At 41.7% G+C, this 17,500-nt stretch overlaps 2 protein-coding genes and 1 pseudogene across 5 annotated transcripts in view; all 3 read left to right on the top strand.

The window, feature by feature from the left end:
• Positions 1-17,500, top strand: part of LOC137997376 (lymphocyte-specific helicase-like) — a 74,465-nt gene that overhangs the window by 8,317 nt on the left and 48,648 nt on the right. For all 4 annotated transcript variants that reach the window (XM_068843327.1, XM_068843330.1, XM_068843328.1 and 1 more), the window contains 2 exons: positions 5,101-5,223; positions 11,767-11,895. In XM_068843327.1, coding sequence (XP_068699428.1) covers positions 5,101-5,223; positions 11,767-11,895 — 252 coding nt within the window. The remainder of the gene's footprint in view (positions 1-5,100; positions 5,224-11,766; positions 11,896-17,500) is intronic.
• LOC137994205 (uncharacterized) lies at positions 15,543-16,344 on the top strand (annotated as a pseudogene).
• Positions 16,362-17,279, top strand: LOC137994206 (uncharacterized; the record flags this gene model as incomplete). The annotated part of the gene is made up of 1 exon (XM_068839841.1): positions 16,362-17,279. A coding segment is annotated over one exon (918 nt), but the record flags the coding sequence as incomplete, so codon positions are not given.

Raw genomic sequence — 17,500 nt, forward strand, 5'->3', positions numbered from 1 at the left:
AGTCTGCAGCCTTCAGTCTGCATTTGATACCTGGTGGGCATTTTATACCAAGTCCACATTTTATACCTGGTCCGCAGTCCGTGTTCTATACTGACCAGTTGGGATGTTCTGATTGTGCGAAATCAATATTACTGCGGTATAAAGTTTCATGTAAAGGTTCAGAAAATGGGTAAACCACTTGATGCCTCCTGTAATTGACATTTTCATCAGGCAAGCAATAATGACAAGCAAAAATCGAGAACACTCAAATACAATGAAAAATTTTCTATCTTACTGTAAATTTTATGGTAGAAAGATACTGAATTTTTCATTGATGTACAGTGTAATTTAATGGCCAGACAGACAAAAAGTAATGAGTGAAACGCCATCTCACTCTAGATAAGTCTGCACTCTTCGGTCTGCAGTCTGCAAGTGTCAGACACCTGAAATTAACACTGTTTACTATTCTCTGGTGGTTTGAGTGATTGCAAAAAGTACATCTGAGTCTCAGTTTTCTACCAAATGTTAAGTCTTAGTTTGTAATTAAAAACCCTAAGAACTTATATCCTTTTGTCCTGAAGAGCCACCAAGCTATGATATGTAATCATAATAATCCATAAAATTCAACGAAGAGATCGAGGCATGTGTTGATATGCAAAGTGCATACTTTTGGTCACATTACTGGTCGCCTCATGCATGCATGTACATGTGCATACAGTAGCAACAAACATTTCTCAGAAAAGAGCAAACTTTATAGCTCGCTAAAGCTGAACAAACTCTTTAAGGAGGCTCTGAATGGTTTTTAGCTGCGCGCACGAGTAACCTACACACGCCATAACTAAGAAACACGCGTCAGCAGAATGAATCAAATTTCTATCAAAAGTAGCGCGTACAACACACTGGAAGTGAAAATACGGCGTAAAATCGCGTGAAACAGATATAAAACCTGCGGGAAAAAATTGTCTCTATCTCAAAATTTTGCGCGGTGACCTATCTTGATGTTTTGCATGCACGTATCATTCACGATGGCACTTTAAATAAAAAAGTTTTGGGAAATTTATCTAGTACAATTTTCTGTAAACTATAATATGCCTCCACAAGCACGCTTCCCTCCAAAATCTTCCATTGAAAATCCGCCATAACTCGGGTACAGATGAAATATTTTGTTACGTACGTTCTTGTGACAAAAAAAACAATTGGGGTGTACCAAGTGATTCTTAAAGGGGCTAGGTCACGCTATTTTAGGTAATTTTGTTTAATTTTGTTAATTATGAGCTCTAAACATCAAATTGGCAGAGCAAGAGTCTTTCATTTGCAAAATCACGGCCACATAACAACTGAGAATGATTTTCCAGCTTTGTAAATGACATTTTGATATAGACTGATATAAATTTGAAAAAGGGTGGGCCGACGTTTTTCAAATTTACCCAAATTCAATCCATTTCAATCCTCTTCAGTTTTGTCCATCCATGTAACTTCTTGGCTTAAATAATCCCTGTGTTTTGTTAGAGTTCTTCTATAGTTTTGAACAGTTATTTTGATATTTTAGTTAATTCTATGACCATTCGATCAGTGCTGAAATTGCCTAAAATTGCGTGACCTAGCCCCTTTAAGGGCTAGAATAAATTATGCAATACAATTCAGCATGATCAAACACATGTTTTATGTGGCTGAGTGAATTTCAATGGAGAAACATTTGCTCAGAATCAGAACATAGCATCCCTGATTATCAAAGCCAACATGTATTTTTGCTAGAATTTTAATTTGCTGCTTGTAAAGAAGTCTTTATTTTAGAAGAAAAAGATCAGAATCTGAAGTAGGCCATACACTACAAAGGATTATGGGTAAATGGGAAACTGCTTTTCTATATCGCATAACTGTAACTTCTTTAGTTTAGAAACAATAATGAGAGCATTAATTTTAGGTTTTGAAGCTTTTTTGACTATGTCACACTTAAAGTGCACTACACACTGTCACCGGGTCGTAAGAGTGTAAGTCCGTGGTGACAGTAGGCCTGCAGTGCGTGCATAACTCACGAACATAAACAGGTCTCATGGAAGCGTGCTTCAGTTTCAACAAAATGAGCCCCAAAATTTACAAGAATTTCTGACACTGATGAACAATAAAGCAGCTGCTATTTCCAAAACCATGGAATTACCTGTGATAAATAATCTCGTCTAGGGGAGTAAATTTTTGACTTTGCAGAAACAATGGTTAACCTCAAGAGTTGGGCGATTGTGATCTTTGTGTTAAATTCGCACATTTCTTGTCGATCTTTAAAACACTTGAAAGAAAAAAAAAAACAACTAACAAAAACAAAAACCCGGTGTCTTGGCATCATTTTGACACAGAAGTATCCTTTGTTTCGATGTCCCTTTCGATTTTGCGATTTATTTGTGGAGCCAAAACTACAATAGAAAAATTGAACGTACACTGTAACAAAAATCTTCCAAAATATTTTTCGCTGATGGTGACCTTTTATAATTTCTCTGTTCAAAATTTAAGTTGTTTTCGTGTCATAAATTTTGTTGCTGATGGCAAAATATTTTATTCTCCATCGATATTTCCTGAAAACTTCCTTCTGCTCTTCCTAAAACCTGCGTATCAATATTTATTTTCTTTTGCATCAATACTTGTTTTGCATAAAGCAGGCTAACAAAATCTGTACCTTCACATTTTTGAGTGTTAAAATAGAATTTTTGGTCCTATGTTTCTGAGTCGTATATTTTTAGGTCACCCATCCAAATACTAACCCCACCCAACAGGGATTAATTTCAGTGAACTTTTGTCTTAGAAAGCTGTCAGAAGCTCAGAGTGCACGGTTAACCTTGTGGTGAAAAAAAAAATGTGAGGGAACTTGGAAATGAACAAGAAACATATCAGCCTCAAAGCCAATGTTTCTCGAGTCCCTTTTATTTTCTTGAATCTTTCTGGGTTTTGTATTTTCCTGCTAACCACATGTCTTGTCAGGCGACTATTTACCTAACACATCTACCATGGCACTATAATTATATGTGGCACAGAAACAATATGGTGAACTATTAGAGCTACATATTACACAAAGATAACTTGAATCTCCTGGGAGACAAAATGCAGTTCAGTTGACAATAATACAGCGTTGTGTTACTGCACTACCACTCACACACAATGCGTACCTATTTTTTGGAAAAACACAGATTTACCTTTGGGAAAAACATTCTCCCTCCCTGCATCGATGCAGTAGTCACAAAGTAAAAATGTTTCTGGTCGAGTCATGACAAAGCCAGGGAAATTCCTTAAACCATTCCAGCTTCAGCTTCTGTTTTACCAGAGCTGTCTTACTGTCCTGGTTACTTCCTTGGACTAGACTGGTTTCTGAGTCAGTTGGTTTAGAATCAGACGAGTCGGGAGACTTGGCTGGTTTAAAAAAGGCCAGACGTTTTGGCTGCTTTGCCCTGTTTGCAGCCATGCTATTTAATGAAAATCTTGCAAACTATTGTAAAACAATGTGCATCATTACAATAAATAGCAACACTGATTGGCTGGCTTTAGTACATGACTATGGAGTGAATCAACTAATACGCCAATGAAATGATTTGTCTTAACACCATAGTCGACTATCTGTTTGTATACATTCAAACAGGAAGCGAAATAACTCAACCGTCTGCTTACAGTCAATAAAGTTTGGACTCTTAATTTATTACTGTTTAGTCAAATTACATTTTTATTCCCCATATTGGAGGACTAGTAGACATATGCCAATTGGCAAGGGTGCAGAGCGGTCCCTGTGTAATGTTGTGAAAGTGGCGTGGTGTAAGGACTGGCATCTGATGAAAAGTCTTGGCTACTTCACTTGGAGAAGTCATCCACTTTTTCCGTTAAATTGAACAAATTAAAGACATTCTTTCGAACCTAATAATTAAACTCACTTTGACAATGACAACATGAAGCTGTCTTAATGTCATCATCAATAATTTCACTTTGGAGCAATGTTTGAAAATGGCATGCCCCCAAACACCCCTAGAGAAAGCAATCTCATTTCCAGGGTCGAAGTGAATACTGTTGGCAAAATTAAGTTGAGGACCCACCCTCCATGCACATTTCATTTGTACTCATAGACCCTGTCCACACTAATGCATTTTTGTTTGAAAATATTTACAGTGTACAATGTACATTTCAATGCTTTTAGGCCTGCTGTCCACACTTTAACGCCTAACGTTTTAATCAAAAAGGCATCTATTTCAGAATGCTTTCAGAAGTGGCTACAATTGAAAGGAAACATACAAATGTTTTTGGAGTCAAAAATGCATTGAAATGAGATTGATGATGTCATCCACACCATTTGAGTTGTACTCAAGCTATCAAGATTTAGCAGATGAAAACATGCTTTATTTGATGTTACTAGCAAAGATTTTTGTTTCTTGTTCGTTGTTTAACCCGGCTTGCTTTATTCAACTATGTCTTGATTTTTTTGTGGAAGCTGAGACTGTGTTGTAAGGGCATTGGCTGTTTCAAGATCTTCCCATTTGTAGTGCTGGAGCAGCAACACCATATCAAAGCTTGAGAGGCTTTTGGAACAAAACAAGTGTGCCAAAGCAAAGTTGTTTATAGTTTTCAAACTCAAACTGGCAGGAAATGTAATGTTGCATATTGCGTTTTAGTGATAACAGAGAGTGTCAGGACACCAGGACATGGATCAATCTGTGCATTTTTGATGACACCGAAAACTGGTTCTTCTGACGCCTAAGAATTTTTTTAAAATTTATTTTAATCTTAGCCTGATAATCTCTTTCCTGCAATAATAGTTAACCTTACATGTAAGTTCATCTTGTTAAGCTCTTGGTGTATTATACATTTACATTGTATGGTACAATAACATTGCTGTTACATGAAACAATCCTGCAGAATCTTTTCTAATGAGTTGAAACTGGTGTGAACCACCTTCCTACCATACATGTACAGATTAAGTCCAATTGATGAAAAGAAATTAGTGAAAACTTAGTTTTGCCTGGTACCTGTCTTTGGTTTGATATCAGTGATGGTACATGTCATGGACGTAGGTTTTGCCACAATAAATTTAATTTTTCTCCTCTTTGAGACTCCTGTGTTTGGTCTCAATATATTCTTATTTTAACCTTATAGTCATCCAGTGAAGACTGCATTGATGCTCAAACTGCTTCTGGAAAAGATTCCAGTCTTCCCAGTGGAAGTGCTTCTCAAAGTGTGAACCAACATAAAATCAATTTGAGTACAAATGGAAATGAGGCAAGTTGACATTATGTCCATTCATTATCAGTACTGTTTAAATCTTAGTCGACACAGGGCAAAGCAGCCATTACGTTCAATTTGGTACTGCAAAGTGATTTGTGTAGTTGTGGAACAAAAACTGCCCTTATTAGAGTATGCATGATATTGCCCGCTTTAATGATAATCAAAGATCCGAATCCTGGTTCTGTTAGGTCTTTAAGCGGGCGTTTGATCATAAGTTGTGATCATAAGTTGTTGTGTATAAGAATATAATAATAATAAATGTCTTTATTCCTCATTGAGATAAAAACTGCATATCTGATGTTACATAGTTGAAATTGTAATAGAATACAGTATTAGATCACATGTGAAGATCGTTTTATAAGTTAATCTTTTAATAAAAGTATTTTTTTAATGTTGTTTATCAACATGCGGGCACTATTCTTATAGTGTAAATTATAATCAATTTTGACCTTAGCCTTTAGCACCTGGTCACGTAGGGGGTGGTTACTAAGTTGAGAAACTTTTCAAAGAACTTTCCGTGGTCTCATTTTTCTAATAAAACTCTTATAATTTCAGTCTAACAGAGTTGCATTTCCTTTTGTGGCTTCTGTCTAGAAAATCTTGCAACATTTTTAAATAATTCTGGCTCTGAGGCTGCATATACAATGTACCACAAGTGTGTAGGTAACATTGTAATCATAACATGTATTCATACTGTAGCATACTTAGCAGCCTAATACATTACAGGCCATACCAAGCTTTTTAATGTGCTTATCAAATCTACAGTCTTGCTGGAAATTGAGTCCCAATACAGTACAGTAAGTTCAGAGCATTATGGTATGTTCAATATCATGTCAATTAATGTACACATCGGTATGTCTTTCGTCTTTCGGAAACAAGTTCTTTGCACTTACTAGGATTACATTTCATTAAGTTACCTTGTATAATACCCTCATTTACATGTACTTAACAGCTATGCAGTTAGGGTCATTTAAAGGAACTTGCACACTTCATGCTGAATCATGACAAGAGCATCCATACGTGAACCACCCTCCCTGTATGTAAACTGCAAATTTCCTGGGCATGTAGCCTATAGACAACTTTCTCATACCTACGAGCAATGACTGGTTTCACATTGATACATATGTACCTTGATAATCCCCATTGCAGACTAGGATCTCCACTTTAGGAAGAGGATTGATGTTGGCACTCTTCCATGATTTTGGCCAAGTGTGAGTGGAAACTGACAAGTTCCACAGGCTGGTAACTGTGAGGTTATTGTTCGTCTCTTGACGTAACTATGTAACATGAGATTTCTTATTATTGTATAACAAGGCTGGAGTCGAGAGAATAAACGATTTTGATAGAAAACTATGCATGGTGTCAGAAGTAAAACGGACCGCGTAAAGCATTGTAAACCTATTGGAGCAACGAGAAAAACGGCTGCAACTTTAAGTGCAAAATGGCTTCATCTCAAATTCCGTTACCGGAAAAATTGAACTCCAAAAAGCCTGAAGAATGGAAGCGTTGGATTGAAAGATTCGAGTGTTATCGCATGGCAACTGGCCTTGACGAAAAAGATGACAAAGTCCAAGTTAATACGTTAGTGTACGCAATGGGAGGAAACGCTAACGATATATTTAAAAGTTTTCATTTGGCTGAAAGGGATACTGTATACGAGACAGTAAAGCGCCGCTTTGAAACACACTTTGTGGGCCGCTCAAATGTGATTTTTGAATGAGCACTTCCCAACAGACGCGTTCAAGTTGAGACAGAATCTGTGGTTGAATTTATTGAATCCATTTACGAGCTTGCCGAAACTTGCCAGTTCGGACCTCTCAGAGAAGAGTTAATAAGAAATCGCATCAAGGGTGGGAATTAGAAACGCTGCTTTATCTCAAAAGCTTATGCAAGACTAAAAAGTGACCCTCGAAAAGGCTGTCAAGGGGGCAAAATCGTCAGAGCTGGTAAAGCAGCATCACAAAATGTTGACCGCGGATGGCGGAGAGACGAAAGACAAGCAAAGTGGTCTGTTAAGTCGAAGCTGGGATACACTCCTGTTAAATTCAAAATTGACACAAGCGTGGATGTTACCGTAATTTCTGAAGATATTTACAAACGTCCCGGCTTAGAAAGCTGCGAAAAGCTATGAAAAAGCTATTTGGCCCTAGTCAGGCAAAACTTTCCGTGACAGGTGTTGTAACAGGAAACCTAATGACCGGAAATGGCTAACAAACACGACAAGATATTTACGTCTTGCAAACCTAAAAGAACCTCTGTTAGGAAAACCAGCAATAATTATTGAAGCTCTAAATCTAATCCAGAAAGTTGCGAGTTTCCAGTCTGACTTGTCCTACAACGGCATCAAAGCAGAAGCTAAAGCAAATCACCCAAGATTGTTTAAAGGACTGGGAGAATTAAAGGGCGAATTCAAGATTACATTTAAACCCGATTCTACTCCTTTTGCATTAACACCTCGTAGAGTAGCACTACCTCTGATTAGTAAAGTGAAGGCAGAATTAGAGCACATGGAAAACCTGGGAATCATTTTTAAAGTAGACATCCCTACCGACTGGTGTGCAGGCATGGTTGTTGTCCCCAAACCTGATGGCAAAATTTGCATATGTGTTGACCTTGCCAAACTCAATGAGTGCGTGTTACGGGAAACCTATCCGCTACCCAAGATTGAGAACATGCTGGCTCAAATTAAAGAATCCAAGTACTTCACCAAACTAGACTGCAATTCGGGATTTTGGCAAGAGAAATTAGAACCAGACTCTGGTTTGCTTACCACATTCATCACACCCTTCGGAAGGTTTTGTTTTAATCGAATGCTGTTTGGCATCAAGTCTGCTCCTGAACATTATCTATATTTCTATCATAGATGACATGCTTATCCATGGCAAAACACAAAAAGAGCATGACAAAAGAGTGCAAGCGGTACTCAAAAAGCTTGATGAAGCAGGTGCAACCCTGCACTTCTTTCCAAGAGAGAAGTCAAATGTGCTGGCCATGTGATCAGCGAAGATGGCATAAGGTCAGACCCTGAGAAGATAGAGTCTGTTCAAGGCATGACCACTCCCCAAAATGTTAGTGATGTCAGATGGTTTCTTGGAATGGTCAATCAACTTGGAAGATTCATTCCCCACCTGGCAGAGAAAACAAAACCACTCAGAGACCTCCTTAGTAAGAAAAACCAGTTTCATTGGGGACAAGCACAGCAAGAATCTTTCAAGAAACTCAAGGATGAGCTTATCTTAACACCCGTCCTCACCCATTACGATCCTCAAAAAGCCACCATATTATCAGCCAATGCATCATCATTTGGCCTTGGCGCTGTACTCCTACAAGAGCAAGAAAACAAAGAGAAAAAGCCTGTTGCCTACGCGTCAAGATCCATGACCAGTACAGAACAAAGATACGCCCAAATTGAAAAGGAGGCACTTGCAACTACCTGGGCATGTGAGAAGTTACATGATTACATCCTGGGCAAGGATATCCTAATTGAAACCGAGCATAAACCACTTGTGCCTCTCATTGGTTCAAAGACGCTGGATGAACTACCCCCAAGAATTCATAGATTTCGAATGAGGCTGATGAAGTATTCGTTCAAGATGCTACATGTCCCTGGGAAAGAGTTGGTGATACCCTGTCACGAGCACCCCTAGATAAGCAACTTTCAAAAGAAGATGAACGTTTCAATGAAGACTCAAACTTGTACGTTTCACACATCTTGGAGAGCTTTCCAGCAACACAGCGAAAACGCGATGAGTTAAGACTTCACCAGCAGAATGATGAAGTATGCAGAAAACTATTTGAATTCTGTACCGACGGCTGGCCAGATAAAACAAAAGTGAACACTTTGTTGAAACCATATTGGTCCGAGATTGCTACTATTACTACCCAAAGAGGTCTTCTGAAAGATCAGAGAATTATCATCCCTTCATCTCTTCGATTAGACATCCTGGACAAAATTCACACAGGACACCAAGGAATCCGAAAATGTTGTGAAAGAGCCTGTGACTCGGTGTGGTGGCCAGTTCTCAGCAAGCAAATTGAAGATATGGTTACCACGTGCACAACATGCCCCAAACAGAAAAGAAATCATGCTGAACCAATGATGCCAACGACACTTCCAGAGCAACCATGGCAGAAGATAGGCGTTGACCTTTTCCACCATAGTGGTAAAGAGTACATAATCGCTGTTGATTATTATTCAAGATTCTTCGAAATTGCCCCATTAAAAAACACCACTTCAGAAAGTGCATCTAATCATCTGAAGTCGTTCTTCAGTCGTCATGGCATCCCAGAGATCATAATATCTGATAATGGTCCACAATTTTCAGCTGCTACATTCTCCAAATTTGCTGAAGAATGGGGATTTACTCACCTAACCAGTAGTCCTCACTACCCTCAAAGAAATGGGGAAGCAGAAAGAGCTGTTTAGACGGCTAAAGATCTGATAACCAAGTCTGAAGATCCTTATTTGGCACTTTTGTCATACAGATCTACACTGCTGCACAATGGGTACACCCCTGCAGAGCTACTGATGGGAAGAAAACGTCGTTCTACACTTCCTTTGGCTCCAGAGAAACTAACACCAAAATGGCCAGAAACAGAGCAGTTGAGGAAAACCGAGCACAAGCAAACCGAAAACTACAACTGGCGACATCGTGCTTCAATTCTACCTGAGCTAAAACCAGGCGACAAAGTTTTGGGTGAGAGACCAGAGTTCCCCTGCTGTTATTGTGCAGAAATGCCCCGAACCTAGATTGTACTTGGTCAAACCCGACCAATCCCTTCTGTGGAGAAATAGGAGACATCTGGTTGAAACTCCAACCCCTGCTGCTAAGCTGGAGAAAGAAAAGAGAGATGACCTGCCTAAATGTGAAAGTTCGAGCAATTTCACAGTAACTTGTTCAGGCAGAGCTGTTATACCACCAAAACGATTAGACCTTTGAACACAGGCTTAGATCATAGAAAGACTGTTTGAACACAAAAGTAAGAAAACTGGACAGAGACTATCCGTATGATTTTTCTTTCGATTTGGTTTTTTTGGCACCATAGAATATAGACTGATTTCCTAGGATTTTTGATTCGTTTAAAATTTTCTTTTGATTTCCCGAAAGAGAGATGTGAGGTTATTGTTCGTCTCTTGACGTAACTATGTAACATGAGATTTCTTATTATTGTATAACAAGGCTGGAGTTGAGAGAATAAACGATTTTGATACAACAAAAACTACTCAGTAACTATAGGTGTAAATATCTCAGCCTGGTCTTTCCATACCTATTAAGGTATCTGGTCCAGTCTGTTGGCAGTTTTGTTTAATCCTCTTAATACATTCCAGACCTGTCACTCACTAATTTCTGGGGCAGTTTTCCCAGGTTTCCATACGATTTGGTTCTCTATACTGTCAACTCTCTCTTAATGGACACCTCTGTAAGACGGACACCTCTATAGGACGGAGAGTTGGTGCTGGTCCCGGCCGTTTCTTAGTCATTTTACTATAACCAAACTCTCTTTTAGACGGACACCTCAATAAGGCGGACAACAGACACTTTGAAATCGTCAATGAAGTCAGAAATCCTCTTGCTTAGCTCTCATTGACGATTTACATTAAGCATAGAAATTGGAGATTTTCTTCTAAGCATATATTTCACCAGTAGAGTCATGCAGGTGGGATCTTGTGAGGAAATAGAAACAGTTCTTAGTGGCATACACATATTCATGATGGTAAAAATCTTGAGCTCAAAAGGTTGTACCTCATCCTCAATATTTTCAGCTTCGAGACATCACACCAGGCTTCCATGTCCAGAGCAAGTTAGGGGGCAGATTTTCGATGTTTCTGCTGAATGGGCTTCAGCTCTTCACCAGTGGGTACAATGAATCCAAAATGATCTGTTGTCATTAGCATTTTAATTGGAAAACTTTTGCCAAACAGATCTAATCTGTTAGTCAGACAATTGTCAAGGTGTGTGTTGCTTCTTGTTGGAAAATCGATGAGGAAATTCCATCCTGTCAGGTGTTGAAGTTGCGTGAGATTGTGTTCCAGATTGTTGAATCGTTTTGGCATTTGTAGCAAAGCACTTGATTGGTTTACCTATAATTTAAATCTTTTGAAATGCCTGTGTCTCCAATCTCAACTTGTGGATGGTAATTAACAAATTAAAGATGAACAGTGATAAAAAAGAAATTTAATTTTTTCATCTTCTTATCGCCTTCATGCTACCTTGGAGTCCCTCTATGTGGTTTCATAGAATGTGCGTTGATTATCTATTGTTTAACCCGTGGCTACAGTGTGTACACATTCCTTGCATTGTTATAATTTAAGAAAATAAAAATCACTGAACACGTGTCATGTTCAGTAGAATGTATACATGTACGTGTGACCCCTGCTTTAAAGAGCAAATGATCTTTTTATACAGTTTGCAAAAAGTTTGAAATTGCCCCTCAGACCTAAATGAGAAAAGTGAGAAATTCTTGAGTCAAGATTGGCAGCTTTCAGTAATAAATAAATTGATACATTATGATAATATTGTTGGTGTGTTGTTGTAGATGAGTGATTGCTGCCATACATTACCTGGAGATGGTACAACTGAGACTGCAATTACAAGCACTATGGAGGAGGAAGAAAAATCTATACAGCAAGAAACCAGTAAAGAGCAAGAGGAAATAATGCACAAGGTACACTTAAATTGCCCGTATGACCAAAAAATCAATTAGATGTACTGTAACATTTAATATGCGATCAGCTACACAGATGAGTGAAACTGCGCATGACAAGACTAACTAGTGCAATTTTAGTTTTTTCATCCAGGCTTGGAAGGGATCGGCTATTCATCAAGTTAACTTTGAGTTAAGATTAAGTTACAGTTTTTGGTATTTTCCACACTTGTGGACTGCTTGACTGCTTAGCTTGTGAACCACTTAACCGCTAAGCTTGCGAACCGCTTGACCGCTAAGCTTGTGGACCGCTTGACCGCTAAGCTTGTGGTGGTTAATGTAGTTAAATTACATTTAACCAAATTTAACCAATTGCCTCGCGTTAGTGGAAGGTGGGTGCCTGGGATACCCAGGGGCTTCCACTGTGGTCAGCCAGCCCCGAGATAGAATACTGTCCCCATGGCTGGCAAATCCCCGCAACCCAGCCATGAGCCCCCATTCCAAGCCAAAGAGACTCTCTGAGCTGACACAATCCAGATCAGAGAGGGAAAGAGGGGTGCAGGGCTGGGGGAAGCTGTGGCCCCAAACTACCAAAGTCTCGAGGTACCCTACAAGAAACAACTAGGAAAGGAGAAAGATAAGCAAGAAATACCTGTCAAGTGAGAAGGTTTGCTACCCGCACCATAGTACTAACGAGATTGTGAATGTAGAGCTGATATGCATCGCTGGACCATCTACCAAGCGTCTTGATGAGGTGATCTGGTAAGCCACGAGAGGCTGCTGAAGTAGCTGTGTCAATGTGGAAACTATGACCGGTGTAGCAACCAGGGACCCCAGAGGCGGAGAGGATGTCAGCCATGTGCGATGTAGGGGGGTTCCACCAGAGAGAAGGAAGAGTTGAGAGTGAGCCAGGAGTTGAACCACAAATGTTTAGATACTGGGTAAGGGCGTGTACAAGGCACAGATCACATTTCCCAGCATCAATGTAGATATAGCAACCTTGGCAAAAGGGGTCCATCTTAGAGCACTTAATAGGAATCCTGAAGCTGCCTTGATTGACTAGGGAATCTGCTTGAACATCGCTGATAGCAAGGTGAATGTTGGGATTAAAGGAGGAGTTGACAGTGAACTCACCAGTGCATAAGAGACCAAAAAAACCTGAGACAGCAGGCAGCCCAAAGCATTGTATGGTTGTAGTCAGAGAAGTTCAAGTACTGGAAGATAATGTGCATCAGCGTGATTGTGATGGGTTGGTGCTGACGCCTATTTCAGCCTTGGTGGCATTTGATACCCCACAACACACACTGTAGCCGAAGGCAACCAACCAGTGCAGAAGGCAGATCCACCTTGATGTGAAGGGACTGGATTGTTGAAAGGTAAACCTTAATGGACGAATGGTGGAGAGTATCAGCAATATGACAGCAGAAACGGATGAGCACATCTCTTTACTGGCTGGAAGAGCTTATCCCGAAGGAGATAGGCTCTTGTCCTGAGCACAGAAATCCATGAAGCGCCGTTGGGCAGAAGAGTAAACTTTCCTGGTAGAAGGGGCAAGACCCTGAGTCAAGTAGAAGTCGCATTTATCTGACAGCGAAGTTCCAAGTCCGAGAGGAGCTGCTATGGCTCCTGGGTCAGAATGGAGTCTTCATGAGGGGTTAGCCAGCAAAAGCGCTGAAACTGAAAGCAAGACAGGGAGTCAGCAATCGGGTGAGACTTCTCTCAAACTGGGGAGGTAGTGATGGAGAAGGAGTGATAAGCTGCCAACAGGGACAGATAGCGAACCAAGGACATGATGGTAGGGGCTCTTGGAGTGCCAGACCGCAGAATGGTCTGACCACTGAGCGGTTATCTGATAGGAAGTTGACCTGTTTGGAGGCCCAGAGGGGACCCCAGAGGGAAGCTGCCACGACGATAGGGAAAAGTTCCTTGTACTCAATAGACTCAGAGACGTGTGTTGGGAGCCATGCACCTGAGAACCTGTGACCCTGGAAGAATGCTCCGTAACCAAGAGCCCCAGAGGCAACTGAAGAAACTTTGAAGTCAGGGAGTGGAACCCACTGGGGGTACTGAAGGACTCCGTCGACGTTTCTGATCCTGCTCAAGTCGCGTTGCTTCACCCGAACTCGCCAGCCATCTGACAAAGGCCACCTCGACGGCCATCACGAACGGTGAGTATGTGGACTTTGCTACCCTCTTACCAATGACCTCCCTTCTCACTAACACCTTCCAGTCCCATCTTAACCTTCAGTTAGGCGATCAAGGGTTAACTATCCCCCCCCCATCCTCTTCCAAACGCCCCAAAATCACCTCTATTGATCGGTGGCTCGATGCCTTCGCCATCTATTTCGCTGTTATAGTGTCGATGTATCCCTCTCGTGCCACAGATTTAATAGCATATCAACAGTTGGTAAGAGATGCGGCACGAAAATTCCCTGGGATGGGTTGGTATGTTTACGACATGGAGTTCCGAAGGCGTGCCTCCAATAACCTTTCTTTTAAGTGAGGGGAACGGGACGTCCAGCTCTACCTTGATACCTTTACAAGCCTTCCAAAATCTGGATGCAGACCCTGTGGCAGCACCGACCATCTCTCTGATGCCTGCCCTTTATCTTCCCGTAGGTCTTGGGATGCCCCAACCCAAGCCGACCTGTGCTACAACTTTAACACAGGCCGACCCTGCGCTCACATACCATGCCCTTACCAACACCGGTGTAGCCAGCCCGGATGCTCAGCAGCCCACTCTGGGGAAGACCATGCCAAACTCACCGGGCACAGAGAGGAAAGACCTAAATCGTCTTCAAGCACTAGCAATTCCTTCAGGACACTCCTAATTATCTATCCCAACTTACCCCTCTCACCCCCATTGCCATTGACAAACTTGCATCCTACCTTCAGGGCCATCCAGATCAACCAACAGTTAACCATCTTCTCACAGGGTTCTCTCAGGGCTTTTGAATTGGCTATTTAGGTCGAAGGGTCCCCAAGGAATATTCTAACCTTCCCTGCGCAAATATCAACCCATCTATTATCGACAAAACATGCTTAAAGAGGTTAGCCTGGGCCACATAGCAGGGCCTTTTCACACCCCTCCCTTCTCGAACCTGCTGGTATACCCAATTGGGGTCGTTCCCAAGAAACACTCCTCTGAACGGCGTACCATATTCCACCTCTTGTATCCCAAACACTGCCCGACCAGCGTCAATGCCCATATTCCTGCTGAGTCCTATTCTTTGCAATACATTAAGGTTGATCATGCAATTGCCATACTTCAGGATCTCGGCCCAGGGTGCTTCATGTCCAAACTAGATATAAAATCAGCATTTCGCAATGTTCCTGTCCATCCCTCGGATTGGGAACTCCTAGGTATGAAATGGGAGGGGCTCTATTTTTTCGATGTGGTCCTCCCATTCGGTCTCAGATCTGCCCCCTTTCTGTTTGATGAATTCTCATCTGCTCTTGAATGGATCATTTGAACTAAACTTAACATTTCCAAGGTTATTCATATACTAGATGATTTCTTTTTTGCTACCCCCCCTCCCCGATCAAAATGCATGACTGCTCTATGCCAAATTTTACATCTTTTTACAAATATCCCCATAGTTCCTGGAAAAACCTTTCCAGCATGTACAAGCCTTGAATTTATGGGTATCCTACTAGATTCCAATAAAATGGAAGCCAGTCTCCCGGTAGATAAACTCACCCTCATTCAGGAAGCCCTGGTTCAGTAGACCAATGGGAAATCTGCTACCTTACAGGAGCTCCAGTCTTTGATTGGCACCCTTCAATTCGCTTGTAAGGTTATTGCCCCTGGCCGCCCCTTCTTGCAGCGCATTATCCACCTTACAAAGGGTATCAAGTTCCCTCATTGGCACATCTGCCTTAATTCAGGTTTCTGCAAGGACATTACTATGTGGCAACATTTTCTCCAAAATTGGAATGGTGTGTCCCTCTTTTTAGATACCCAGGCCACCTCTCCGCCAGAACTTCGGCTATACACTGATGCTTCTGGTTCCCTCGGATATGGGGGTTTCTTAGCAGGTGAATGGTTCCAGGGGCACTGGCTCCACCACCAAACACTCAGCCCAAAAAGGGGTATTAGTATTGAATGGCAGGAGTTACTTCCCATACTTAGCCTGTATTTTATGGGGTTCCCGCTGGACTGGTAGAAGGATCTGCATGTGGTGTGACAACAAGTCAGTGGTTGCCAGCATAAACTCTAAACACTCCAAGTCCCCTCGGGTAATGGACCTCATTCGAGCCATCACACTTCAAACGCTCCTAGATAACTTCGCATTCACAGCTACTCACATCCCAGGGTTAGACAATTCTATTGCTGATTCCCTTTCCCGTTTTCAGATGGACCGCTTCTGTACCCTGGCTCCCTCAGCCTCTCCCACAGCCTCCACCATCCCTTCATTAGCAGTGAACATCTGCGAGGTTCCATACAGCGATACCTCAATGCTTCCCTAGCCCCTTCCACTCGACGCACCTATCAAGTTGGTGTCAAGCACTTCCTCACCTTTGCCCTCGTGCATGGTTTAGTAGGCCCCTCAAACCCCCTCCTACGGGCCTCGCAAATTACCCTGATGTATTTTGCATCTCATTTAGCCCACACAGTATGCCATGAAATGGTCAAGCTGTACTTGGTGGCAGTGCAGGACCTCCATCGGGAGCTTAACTTTCCTCTTAAGCTTAATGACATGCATAGGTTACAAAAGGTCCTCACAGGAATTAAGTGCCTCACTCCTCCCAAGCAGCTTGACCGTTTTCCCATCACCCTTACAGTTCTCCATTCCATTCACTCCTACCTTAAGCCCGAACTTTCCTATAACCTGGATCATGTTATGCTTTGGGCGGCCTTCACCCTCGCTTTTTTCGGGTTCTTAAGATCCAGTGAATTCACTTGCAATGGCCCATTCGACCCCTCTGTCCACCTCACTTCCACTGACATCACACTGGTACCCAACTCCCACTCACCCAGCCACATGCTAGTGGGCATTAAACAGTCCAAAACCGACCCTTTCAGACAGGGCTACACAATCACCATAGCAAAGTCCTCGTCACCTATCTGTTCGGTGATGGCCATGAAAGACTATCTCCTCCAAGCCCAGCCTCCATCAAGCCACCCTCTGTTTGTCTTTGCTCAATCCAAACAATGGCTTACACGGAACAATCTCACAACAGAGCTCAGGACAATTCTTCAGCACTGTGGTCTCCCTGCCAAGAATTTCTACTCTCACAGTTTCCGTATTGGAGCGGCCTCAACAGCCGCCAAAGCTGTCCTTCCACCCTGGCTCATCAAAGTTTTAGGGCGCTGGAGCTCAGATTGTTATGAACGCTATATACAGACACCTAAATGTACCATTTTAGAAATACCAAGAATTTTAGCTAATACTAGTCCCTAACTTACATTAAGACAGCTAGTGCCTTCTTTAACTTTTGTTTCACAGTTTGGGAACTCTTATAGGAGCCGAAGGTTCGGCTCCCTCTGCTTACAAGAGCCCAACTTTATTCGCTTTTTACTGTGGGGGGATTGTGTCCTCTGTCCCACATGCTCCACAATCCGTGGCAGGGAAGTGTAACCACTAGCTGCACTTTACCCCACAGTAAGGCTTAGCCCTTGGAG

Source organism: Montipora foliosa, chromosome 3 (assembly GCF_036669935.1).
Source record: "Montipora foliosa isolate CH-2021 chromosome 3, ASM3666993v2, whole genome shotgun sequence".
Lineage (NCBI taxonomy): Eukaryota > Metazoa > Cnidaria > Anthozoa > Scleractinia > Acroporidae > Montipora > Montipora foliosa.